Source organism: Argentina silus (assembly GCF_951799395.1).
Source record: "Argentina silus genome assembly, chromosome: 16".
In the NCBI taxonomy this organism is placed as follows: domain Eukaryota; kingdom Metazoa; phylum Chordata; class Actinopteri; order Argentiniformes; family Argentinidae; genus Argentina; species Argentina silus.
The window spans coordinates 9,527,151-9,538,341 of NC_139670.1; the positions used below are offsets into that span (position 1 = coordinate 9,527,151).

At 41.9% G+C, this 11,191-nt stretch overlaps 1 protein-coding gene and 1 long non-coding RNA gene across 2 annotated transcripts; both read left to right on the plus strand.

The window, feature by feature from the left end:
• The first annotated feature begins 364 nt into the window (after positions 1-364).
• slc35g1 (solute carrier family 35 member G1) lies at positions 365-4,358 on the plus strand. Its single transcript, XM_083687711.1, has 3 exons — positions 365-888; positions 1,829-2,009; positions 2,191-4,358. The coding sequence occupies exons 1-3, from the start codon at positions 573-575 to the stop codon at positions 2,936-2,938; spliced, it is 1,245 nt and encodes a 414-aa protein (XP_083543837.1). The 5' UTR covers positions 365-572; the 3' UTR covers positions 2,939-4,358.
• A 2,086-nt stretch (positions 4,359-6,444) lies between these two features.
• Positions 6,445-10,644, plus strand: LOC310816713. Its single transcript, XR_014554655.1, has 3 exons — positions 6,445-6,542; positions 8,735-8,887; positions 10,315-10,644. It is a non-coding gene; the product is annotated as an uncharacterized lncRNA (long non-coding RNA).
• Positions 10,645-11,191: the final 547 nt, after the last annotated feature.

The following is an 11,191-nucleotide window of genomic DNA, read 5'->3' on the forward strand; positions in this document are numbered from 1 at the left end:
CCACTTTAGTGTTATATCTTTCATATGAGCTACATAGTTTAGATTTGAAAAAACACATTTTCAATAGAACATGTTAATGTTAATGTGGTGTAACTGCAATACTATGACTTATGTCTTATCTAGAGTAAGGGTAGAATGTCTTACTTTTTTGATTTTTCTCTTTGTCTTTTGTGTGTAGTAGTAATAAACTGCATTCATGAAACCACAAACAACCAGGGATGTCTTTTTTAATATGTCTGTTTAATAAACTGCAATACAACATACATAATCAACTCATTCTATGGTCAGATCCTATACTTAAAGAGACTCTACACTGCCCCAAGTTCCAATATTTCAAGTTATTGCAAGAAAGTGAACTGGAGCTAAACGTTGGGAAACGTTTTGTTTGTCCATCTGATTTGCTCCCAACGGTACATGTTTGCTAAATATCTCTGCCCCCTGTGGCTAAAGTAATCACTGCACGCTGCTTCCTGTAGCCACCAAGGTTACATATTAACCGGTGACTACTCTCTCACTCAGGGCAACGAAAGGAACACTCCTCAAGGCATGCTGCTCACCTGTTGCATCTTACAATGGTTGAATTCACGGACAGTAACAACATTACCACAGACGACCGACTTCTTTCGGTTGTACCTCGTAGACAAGAGGACATCAAAGTAGTATTTCACAAAGTTGACGATGATGACGACGACGATGATGAACATACCACTGAAAGGATTCATTTACAACATAACAATCATGTGCTGTGTAATGATGCTGATGATGATGAGGCAAAGCAAACCACTAGTTCAGTGGACAGCAAGGCGAAGCAAAGATTCTGTCCTCCCATGTGTTGTAGAAACGGCGAGGATCCCATCTCGGACGCAGGAGACACACTTGCCAAAGAAGGTAATAGATAAGCTTGCGAATACATCATTTAGATCTCTATATCTAGACTAGAGACATAGAATGGAAACACTCTACTGAAAAAAAAAAAAAAAACTCAATTTATTGGATGAATATCAGTGGCGCTCCGCTCAATTGACCGGATGAACTTTGAGATGGAAATGTAAAAGTGATAAGCAATGGAATAGCCAATGACCTCTTCCGTATGGCACGTTATATAATGACGTAATGGCTGTTGTCTAATTAGTCAAATAAATAGTAAGTGTGTTACCGTGCCTTGTCTCATTTAGGTCTACGTTCACCTCGTGTGGCATCATGCAACATACTATTCTATTACATCAGTTTGATTATGAAGAGCCTAATCCGGCTTAACATTTACGTCATCCTTCAAGGGGATGACGAAGCATTTTTCCCCCAACCTGGAACAATTCCAGAATCACAGTTGTTGCTCAATTATTATTTCAGAAAATACCATAGCATTTTTTATAAGACATAAGTATTAAACATTGTGTTGTGTTACAGGGACATTTTATTTGTACAGATATGATGTGAAAATAAGTGTTATGTCCTTACGAGTATTTGTCCCCCCCTACACCATTTACCCTGTATGCTAAACAGACTGGTTCTTTGTTAAAGTGTTAGTTTCTTGGAACATGGCCTCAAATTGGCATTCTTCCATATTCTTTGTTCTTCCATATTCTTCTTTCACGTTGGCATGAAACCATGACCTGGTTTAGTGTGCAAACTTTTTGTAGTAACACAACACCTGAAATCGACCTGTAGTTTTTGTCTAAAAGTACATTGTGATCTAGAATAACTCTTTCCCCCTCCCATTTCACTCATGCAAATACTTTCCTTTTGCAGTGGGTGAATGTTCAAATGTGTGTTTAGTTTTGGTCCAGCTGTTTTAACCAGCTCATGTGTCGTCTTCTTCTTCCCCCAGCCCCAGAGAAGAAACGGCGCTGTCCAGGGCTGGGCCTGTTCTACGGCCTGCTGTCAACCGTCTTCTTCTCTGTCATAGCCCTTCTAGTGAAGACAATAGATGGAGTCCATGCTGTGGAAATCAGTGCCCTTCGCTGCTTCTTCCAAATGCTGTTTGTTATGCCTACGATGATCTATTACAAGTAAGTGGTTGCAGAACATATATATTTCTTTTTTTACGAAATTCTGGTTAATTTTACAATATGACTCCTGTGAACATGTAGGTCTTTGAACTAGCCCTGAACTAAGCCATTCTCTATCACTGCGTGAAGTGAAGGCTCAGTTCAGGGCTAGCATTTCACCTACCTATTTCTTGTTTTGCAGAACTGGCTTCCTGGGTCCGAGAGATAAGCGGGTCTATTTGGTCTTGAGAGGGTTCCTGGGCTCCAATGCCATGATTCTATTGTACTATGCAGTGCAGCAGATGCCACTGGCTGATGCAACAGTCATCATGTTCAGCAATCCAGTGTTCACGTCCTTGCTAGCTTGGATCTTCCTCAAAGAGAAATGCACAATATGGGACTGCGTCTTCACTGTGTTCACACTGGCTGGTGTTATACTGATAGCCAGGCCTCCCTTCATCTTTGGTGCTCGAATTGAAGGGTTAGAGGGAGACTATACCAATCATATGAAAGGGACTATTGCTGCTTTCGCTGGGGCTGTGGGGGCAGCCTGCACTTTCGTCATACTCAGGAAAATGGGGAAAAGTGTCCACTACTATCTGTCCGTGTGGTACTATGCAGTCATTGGTTTCATTGAGTGTGTCATCACGTTGTTTATTATCGGAGAATGGACCATTCCATTCTGCGGGAAAGACAGGTGGATCCTTATGCTGATAGCCATCCTGGGCATCGCCGGGCAAACATTCCTCACCAAAGCACTTCAGATTGAGAAGGCGGGCCCTGTGGCCTTAATGAGGACTGTCGATGTGGTTCTCGCCTTTATTTTCCAGTTTCTTTTCTTCAACCGAAAGCCCACATGGTGGAGTCTCGGAGGGGCGTTGTGTGTGGTGGTCAGCACCAGTGGGGTGGCTGCGAGGAGGTGGTATGTCAGCAGCACTAGAAAGAGCTGAAACCAAATCCACACCCCACAGAGAAAAAGCCCCCTCATAAGGGTAGAATAGGGTTTATCAGATGACCAGATGTCATACAAGAGAGGGGGGTGCTAATGAAACCAAAGAAGCAATATTACTTGTTACTGTAAGGTTTTCAACATAGTTGAAGCTTGACCCCTCTCTTAACTGAAGAGTTCAGTTGCACAGTAGTCATTACCGACACTGATGGGGCATCAGCAAAGCTTATATTTAGCGTCTTTTTGTATTTAAAATGGGATGATGTTCTCCATTGTATTGCACTGCTGGTCAGAATTGGTTTGTTGTGAACATTTCTGAAAGTACGATTGAAGTTATTTTTGAAAAATGTGTTTGCACTTTGTCTCAAGGTACCACTGAGATTATTGCCAGATAGCGATACAATTATTTAGACCCAACTAGTAAGCATGAGGACCAGATATGCATCTCACAGTAAGACAGAAAGAAGAAGGACATTTGATGTTATTGCGACTGAATGGCTTCATTTGCCTATGACAGTGGAACACAGTTTGTATCAGAGAAAACAACCTGTTGCCTTCTTTTTACACATCGAGAACTAAGCAATTGAGTTTGCACATTTTGTTACATGCAATATAACTTATTGCAATAGGTTTTGTACTCCGTAGTAGTTTTCATCTCAATGTAACAGATGTTTCGTAGTATTTCTTAAAAATATATCCCTCTGTATCAGTAGCAAACAAACTTATGCTTTTTCAAAAGCACTTTCTCAGACTGACTGAAAGTCTTTAACTTGAAACTTTTCTCGTATACGGTATCTTGCTGTAGTGAACATGATTCTGATTCTTAACATTACTGTGCACAATCATATGCAAGTAAGTTGATATAAAATAGTTATGGAACTATGAACCTCACACTCTTGAATGTAATTATCATTTTATCCTATTGTGCTCTTATGTTTTTCCTATTTGTTTGTTATATAAAAGTCACTGTTGGGGGTTTCTGGGACCATATTTTTTATTAATATACACAATGGTGGGTGGATACAAAAACTTAACTGAAACTTTGTGGGGTTGATTGATGTGCGATTTTATTTGATTGATACTAATTTGAACAATATCAGCTTAAAGCAATTCAAACAGTGTTAGCACATGCACAAACAATAACATACAATATTTTATTTTTCTAACATATTTTTAGACTGTTCAATAGTAGCCTAATAAGGTAATGCCATATTTATTACCTCAATGACTGACAAAACCCATACAACTCCTGCAAATTTCAGTTCCATCTTAATAACTATTCTGTTCTACTATTTATTTTACCTTTTCTCAAAGACATGTTGTATAACACTTCAAGAGTATTCTAAAAGATGTATATTTATACACAATGGAGTATATTATTTGAGTATTTTTTATTCTGAAATAAATTACAGATTAATTTCTCTCTCTCTGCTGTGTCTTGATCTCTCTGACCATGAAATGTTTCACATTGATACCTGTTATTTTATATTGCATCTCTTTTATATTGGCTTTAGATAGGCAGTGGTTTCAACTGCTACAATGACAGGGTCGTAAAATACAATATGTTATTGTTGTACCTATTGGTCCATTGTTTGACCTAGCTAAACTAACTCTTCAATGGAGGACAATGGCATAAACAAGTCTATGTAGTATGGCTTTTCACAAAACACTGAGTCAGGTAGCTCTGGGTGCTAGAGTGCTACAGCATAGTACCCCTCAGAGGATCCATTGTTCTTTACCTGTGTGTTTGGGGTTACTGTTTTTGCCCCCCTACCCTTCATAAACAAAGGGTTTGTAATGCATTGTAGCCAAAACGGGGCGTATTGTTTTATAACATGAGCACATGTTTTCTGACAAAACAATGGCACCTCTTTATGTTTCCTTCATGGAGTCATTTGTAATAAACATAACAAAGAGTCATTGTTGTTCCCCTTTACACTTTTAAGGGACATCCTTTGACAATGTGTAACCAGCAGAGGGCAGAATTCACTTTAAAATCATGTCAGATGTAAAGAGAATGGAACAAAATCCTAATGCATTGACGTTTTCCCCTCTACCAGCATTAGAATACAGGCTTCAGCAGTGGAGGCTGGTGGAGGTAGAAATCGGAGGACAGGCTCATTGTAATGCGAGGAACGGAATGAGGGGTTTGTGTTTGATACCATTATGTTTGATACCACATTCCTTATTCCATGCATTACAATGAGCCCATCCTCCGATTTCTATCTCCACCAGCCTCCCCTGCAGGCTACAGTTTTGATCCTGATCTTGTTACAAACTTAAAAAAAGGTTAACAATCACCAGTAAAACCACAAGTTGAGCAGTTTGACATTATTTAAATGTCAACACTGGTACCAAACACTAAGGGGTGGTTTCCCTGTCACAGATATGCCTAATCATACACTAAAATGCATCTTCAATGGAAACTTTCTATTGAAAACGTTATTTAGTCAAGGACTAGACTTACCCTGTGTCCGGAACTGGCCCTGAATCTTGTGTTGTCTGGTTTTCCGAGATTATTGTATCCAAACTCCACCACTATGGTGAATTATCTGTCACAATATTTCCTGTGAAATATGAAGACATCATTAAGGCATCATATGAAACAAAAAGGACAACAGCTTTTCAGTGACTTGTAAATAATGTAGTTTAATTTGTGACTTGAGTACAGATGTATGGTTCAATTCATTTTGTTGGTATTTGGATACAGTCTCAAACATGTCAGTTTGATTTTAATGGAGGGATTGCACATTCTGGATGGCATTAGAGTTCCCACCAGAACAGAATGAGGGAATTGGAAAATAATCTCACATTTTCCAGCAGGTTAATACAAGTGCAGCAGGCATTAGTTTACCCCTCTCACACATACGCCACGCACGCCCACACTCGCACGCGCCCACACACACGCGCGTGCTCACACACACACACACACACACACACACACACACACACACACACACACACACACACACACACACACACACACACACTAGGGGAGTGGCCAGCAGATGGAGGCGGTGCCAATTGTTGTCTGAGCGACTCTCGTGCAAACATTGAAAGTTACACATTTGAATGCCAATGAAGCATGCACCTTTAGGGCAATAGTTGATATTGTACAATGTCCATTCTTCCGTACGTAAGTATTGCATTCAAAACCACGGTAAATCAAACGTTGTAGTGAATACACAATATATCATCAGCATTCAATTTGCATGAGATTCAGCTTGATGGAAAATTATACCACCAACTCCGCTCGGCTGAATACAGTTAAAGGGAAACAAAAGGAAAACCCACTGTGGGACTGTCTGTAACTAATGGGCTCGTGAAACACGGTTGCCTCAGACATTCCAATGTAGTGACAGTGCACAGTGCATTCAGGCTGCTTATCGCAACCAGACCAGCAGCTATTGTCCTCCACCGCGGCAATTGAACTACTACAAACAAGCACAGTGAAAGCGCTGCTGAGAGGTGGCGTTTGGGTTTGGCTCCCTTCATTTCAGCAACTTTCCCTGAACCGTGAGGGATAACAAAAAGTAGCTCTAACTTTAGTGCCTTCGAGAACTTATTGGAGAGTGCAGCTTGAGTAGCCTACTGTAAATTGTTTGGTAAGTTACGCGCTTGTTTTCTGAACTATTGTCAAAATAGAGTGGTCAATTAGCGCGTATATGCACGTGTCGGCTTTAGAGGGCTTCGTAATGAATGTGTAGCTATTGACGAATCTTTGTTTGTGAACATAAAGCATCGATTTCGATATTGCCTGGTATAGATTGATCGTGGTCTTGTTGCTGCTCTTGCATTTGTTTTGCTTTTTGACAGCTAGTCCGTTCATTGACACCTCTGACAGTTTAGTGCACTTTCTTATAGCCTATGCATCAGCCTTATAAGTGATGCATAGACCAAAACCACAGCTGTTTTACTGGTGGCTCACCGAAGTGAAAGGTGCCAATGCACCTTCACCTTGTTTGGCATATTATTGAACCAACCAACCAAACAGTTGTTTTGTCATTGAAGAGAATGAAAGTGAAGAGGAGCATGGGTTGTTTCAGGGTTTAAGGGACATCCTCTCTACCCTCTTCGCACCCATCTCTTGGACAAAGGGGTTGTTGTGGGGATTGTTTATGTATCCCAAAATCCCCAGAGGGTATCAGCAGTTAACACTTAGCCCCTGTGTTTGAAGGATGTCCTTTCATCATGTTGTCATCTTCCTCCTGGGCATTCACCTTTGTTTAAATGGATAGTGAATTTATCCATTGACAGCTTCATGTGGAGAAAAACATTGCATGAATGCCTAACAATATTGCTGAGACAATGAGACACATTTAGCAGTGTAAGTGTGTAAATAAAATACAAAGGCTGATAATGAGGATGATTGTCAGTTTCCCCCCATTATACAATGACTACTGTATAACACTGTCCCTATAAAGTGTTCTTGGTTATTGACACCAGTACAGTTTGCAAATGTGGTAGTTGGAGTCAAAAGACAGAAATCCCCAGTTGATTCCATTCTGCAGATCCAGTCATCCCTGTTGAATCAGCCCCCTCTGCTATTTCACATTCACACAGGGTCTCTCAGTTTCCACTGGCGTCTACTGCCCTGCCCTCTAATCAAATCCATATGTTCCCAGGTCTCTTGCATGAAAACAAATCTGTTTGGTTTAGTCGCCTTAATGTAACCAGGATCTCGCAATGTTTTCGATGTTAAAAAGTGATATTGAATATGTTTTTTTTTCTCATTGCCAGAATAAAAACCAACACCCTTTTCACAAATTATAAATAGTGATTCTTTTTGACACATTAAGTTTCAGCCAGTATCACCTTGAACATTACGGTCTCTACTTTCAATATGTGCATTTCTGTTGATGTTTCAAAGTCTTTTAGGGTGAAGGAATGCCACTCTTTCTTCTGTGACCTCTTAAAAAAGGGGGTTCCCCCTTTTTTCTTTGCTCAGTATGCTGCTGCTTGCAGCCTTTTTAATTCTCACCCCATGTGAGTTTGGCCTAATCACATTCCAACTCGTGAGTCATCACTTGGATGAGTTGAGAAATAATCCCTCATGAATTTACATGGCTTTAGATTTTTCTGTGTGAGTTGCCCCTTTGACAAAAGGAACAGATTTTCATACATTTATGAAAGCAAAATTACGATTTATGGAGCAATATATCCTGCTTTCTCCAGATCTTGATACCTTGTTTGTGGGTTTGGCACAGACAGGCTGAGAGATTGTTACAGTCTTGATGTAAAACCCGAGGTGACACACCTCCAAGTAAAGTAACCAAACCTGAAACCTAGCTGAAACTCTGACATTCTGCCAGAGAGATGACCTGACACTCCTTCACTGACACTGAGTCTCTGTCTTTGTTACACTGAATCTTGATATGTTTTTCACATATTTGTTTATATATAATGTAATCATTGTATTTTCACCATAAGACCACTATAATTGGCTATAGGTTACTGAATCATGACACACCACAGTGCATGTTCCCTCACAACACAACACATGTATGTTGTGAGATAACACTTGACCTCCTTTTCTGTCTTGAAAGAGTGTTGCTCTGACATTTTTAGGTAAACAAGCTTTCAGTTTAGGCGTACTCCTCTTCCATATGGGTCAGTGTGTCAACACAAACATGTGCCCATTTTTCTTCATAACTCTCCTCTCACCCTGATGACACCCTTTGCAGAGAGATTGTCAAGATAATAGTTTTACGAGGATAAAGGCCAGTTACATGGCTGCTCTGATTGGCTGCTCTGTCTGTCTATCCCTCAGATGTCATTGTGAACTTGTCTCTTCCAGGAGTCTGTGTGTTCAACCGTGAATACCAGCGGAGAGGGAGGAAGAAGCCTGGATCAGCAGATGTTACTGTTGGATCTGCAATAGCTTCACCACACACGCACTTCTCTACTGAAACCCTTTCTGTGCCACTGTCATGACCTCCTAACTGTTGAGGTAAGGACTGAGTTGGGTTAGATCCTTTAAAGTGAGTAAAGTAGGAAGTGATTGGATATGTCTGGTTTTGTTCAGTCGAATGCACTTGTCCCTGTGACCTGATTTTCTTTCAGTTGCACCATGCTGTGATTTAACCCACAAGACCTCTTTGTTTGTAGTGTCCTGATTGTAGCTGAGTTGATAACAAAGGAACTTTGATCAGTTTGATGTGCGAGAGATATCACGATACTGGAGTGCTTCTCAGATCTGATTCTGAATGGTGCTTAATGCTGAGTCAGAGTTGTTCTTTCCTTAGGCTAATAGAGTGTATTCATGATTTCTCCTTACCCAACCTGTTTGTTCATGTTGATTTTTGGGCGAGAGGAGAATCTACAGCTGCTATTCATCTTTATAACGGCTTTCTCAGTAATTAAACCACTCCCAGCTAGGATACTGTATGTATACCAGATACTGTATCATAAAAGCTTACTAGACAGTACTGTAATAGCTATCCAATGACTGAAAAAAAATAATCTAAACAAATGCTATCTCTAATCATGACTCATGAGGATCTTTCTGTGTGATAGCAAAAGCTTTTCATCAAAGGGAACAGCCAACTGAATTTTATGCACCATTTGATGCAATTTTCTAACAAATGAATGGGTTGTTTGTCTGTCTTCCACTAGTCAAAGTTCTTTTCCCTTCCCTCCAAATCTGTCATTGAGCCTTGAAAAGAGGCCGTTTGCTCTGCAGACACCTTGATTTACTGTCTGGCTGCGTGGGTGTGGGAAGTTGGCGGGGAGACCTTGAGTAGCTAAATTGACCCAGAATCAATGCCCCCCCCCCCGGTAATCTTCGCTGGACTGCCCTCCCCCATCGAGGCCTCACATTCCAGCTACTTGCACGTCTTTACAGGGGGATTTTCTGCTGCCATCGCGCTAGGCTAGCTCTGAGGTTTTCTGGACAGCTGTGTGGTTTCTCTCAGAGGTGACCACCGTTTCTCAAACTTCTCCAGGTAGAAGAGACTGGGGGTGTCACTCCTCCATGAAAGAGCCTCTGCTCATGCAGAGAGGGTCTCTCTCTTTCTTTTCATGCCTGAGCTCATGGGCCTCTGCCAGTGTTAATGTGATACACAAATGGAGCGTGAAACCCAAATACTCTCTCTTCAGAGACACAACAGAACGGGACCGTGATAAAGGAAGTGACATGACAGTCTCTCAACAAATTCAATGGTCTGAGAATAAAGCAAAAACTTTCACTTCCCGGTGATGAAATTGAAAGTAGTTGGCCCTTATCTGATATTCTGAAGTTTTGATGTGGTGATGAAAAGAGAGTTAAGAGGAGAAAGAAATAGAGTGTTGGCCTCTCTAAAGCTTATGTTATGTTACTGTGAGTGTTAATGTGCTAATGTGGATTTCCACTGTCTCTTTTTTTGTTGGTTTTCTCAGATCCTGAGAGCAAGCATGACAACAAGACTGGGGAGGATCGACTCGTAAACGAGCAGAGTGAGCTGCTTAGCTCACACACACACACACCCACACACACACACACACACACACACACACACACACACACACACACACACACACACACACACACACACAGAAGGACATGTACTGTCAGCTCTGAGTCCGGACAGTGTCAGGAAATTCCGTTCTTGCCAAGGGTCATCCCTCTCTCTCGCTGGGTTTATACAGCTGGATAAGCTTCTGTTTCCACAACAGCCTCTGGAGCCTCTGGAGCGATGGCCTTCTCTGGATGTTCCTGATCCGGTAGTAGGTACCATACCACAACTCTCTAGATGCTCTGTGACCTGAAGGTACAGCGTGGGGCTGGGGAAGGACAGAGGGACCGCCGGGGGATTCTCAGTGCCACTATGGCCACTAAGGACTCAGAGATGGGTACTACAGTGATAGAAGCCAGGGGTCGGGGGTCAATGGCGTCTACCCAATCAGCTGGAAGCAGAAAGAACCTGCTGGTGTCAGACCACGGCAAGCCTCGGAGGCATGTTTACCAGCCTGAGAGGGGCCGTCAGGGCACCCACAGCCCACCGCTAATTTCATTCAGGAAGCTATCTAATGACAGCGGGGAGGGGATGTTTTTGGACATGGGATGCCAGTGCTTGGATTACGCAATGAATCACGCTAGCGACGTAGCATGTTGCAGGGCTAGTGGTAGCGCCACATCGCGGGAGGAGAGGGGAACAGGGGGGGCGGAGGGCTTGGGTTCCACCCAGCTGGGTGGGACATGTGAGCCAGTGGAAAGTGGAGCTGGCTGCCAGGAGAATGAGTCTCTCTCTGGGAGCGGTGGGACGGAGACCGTGCC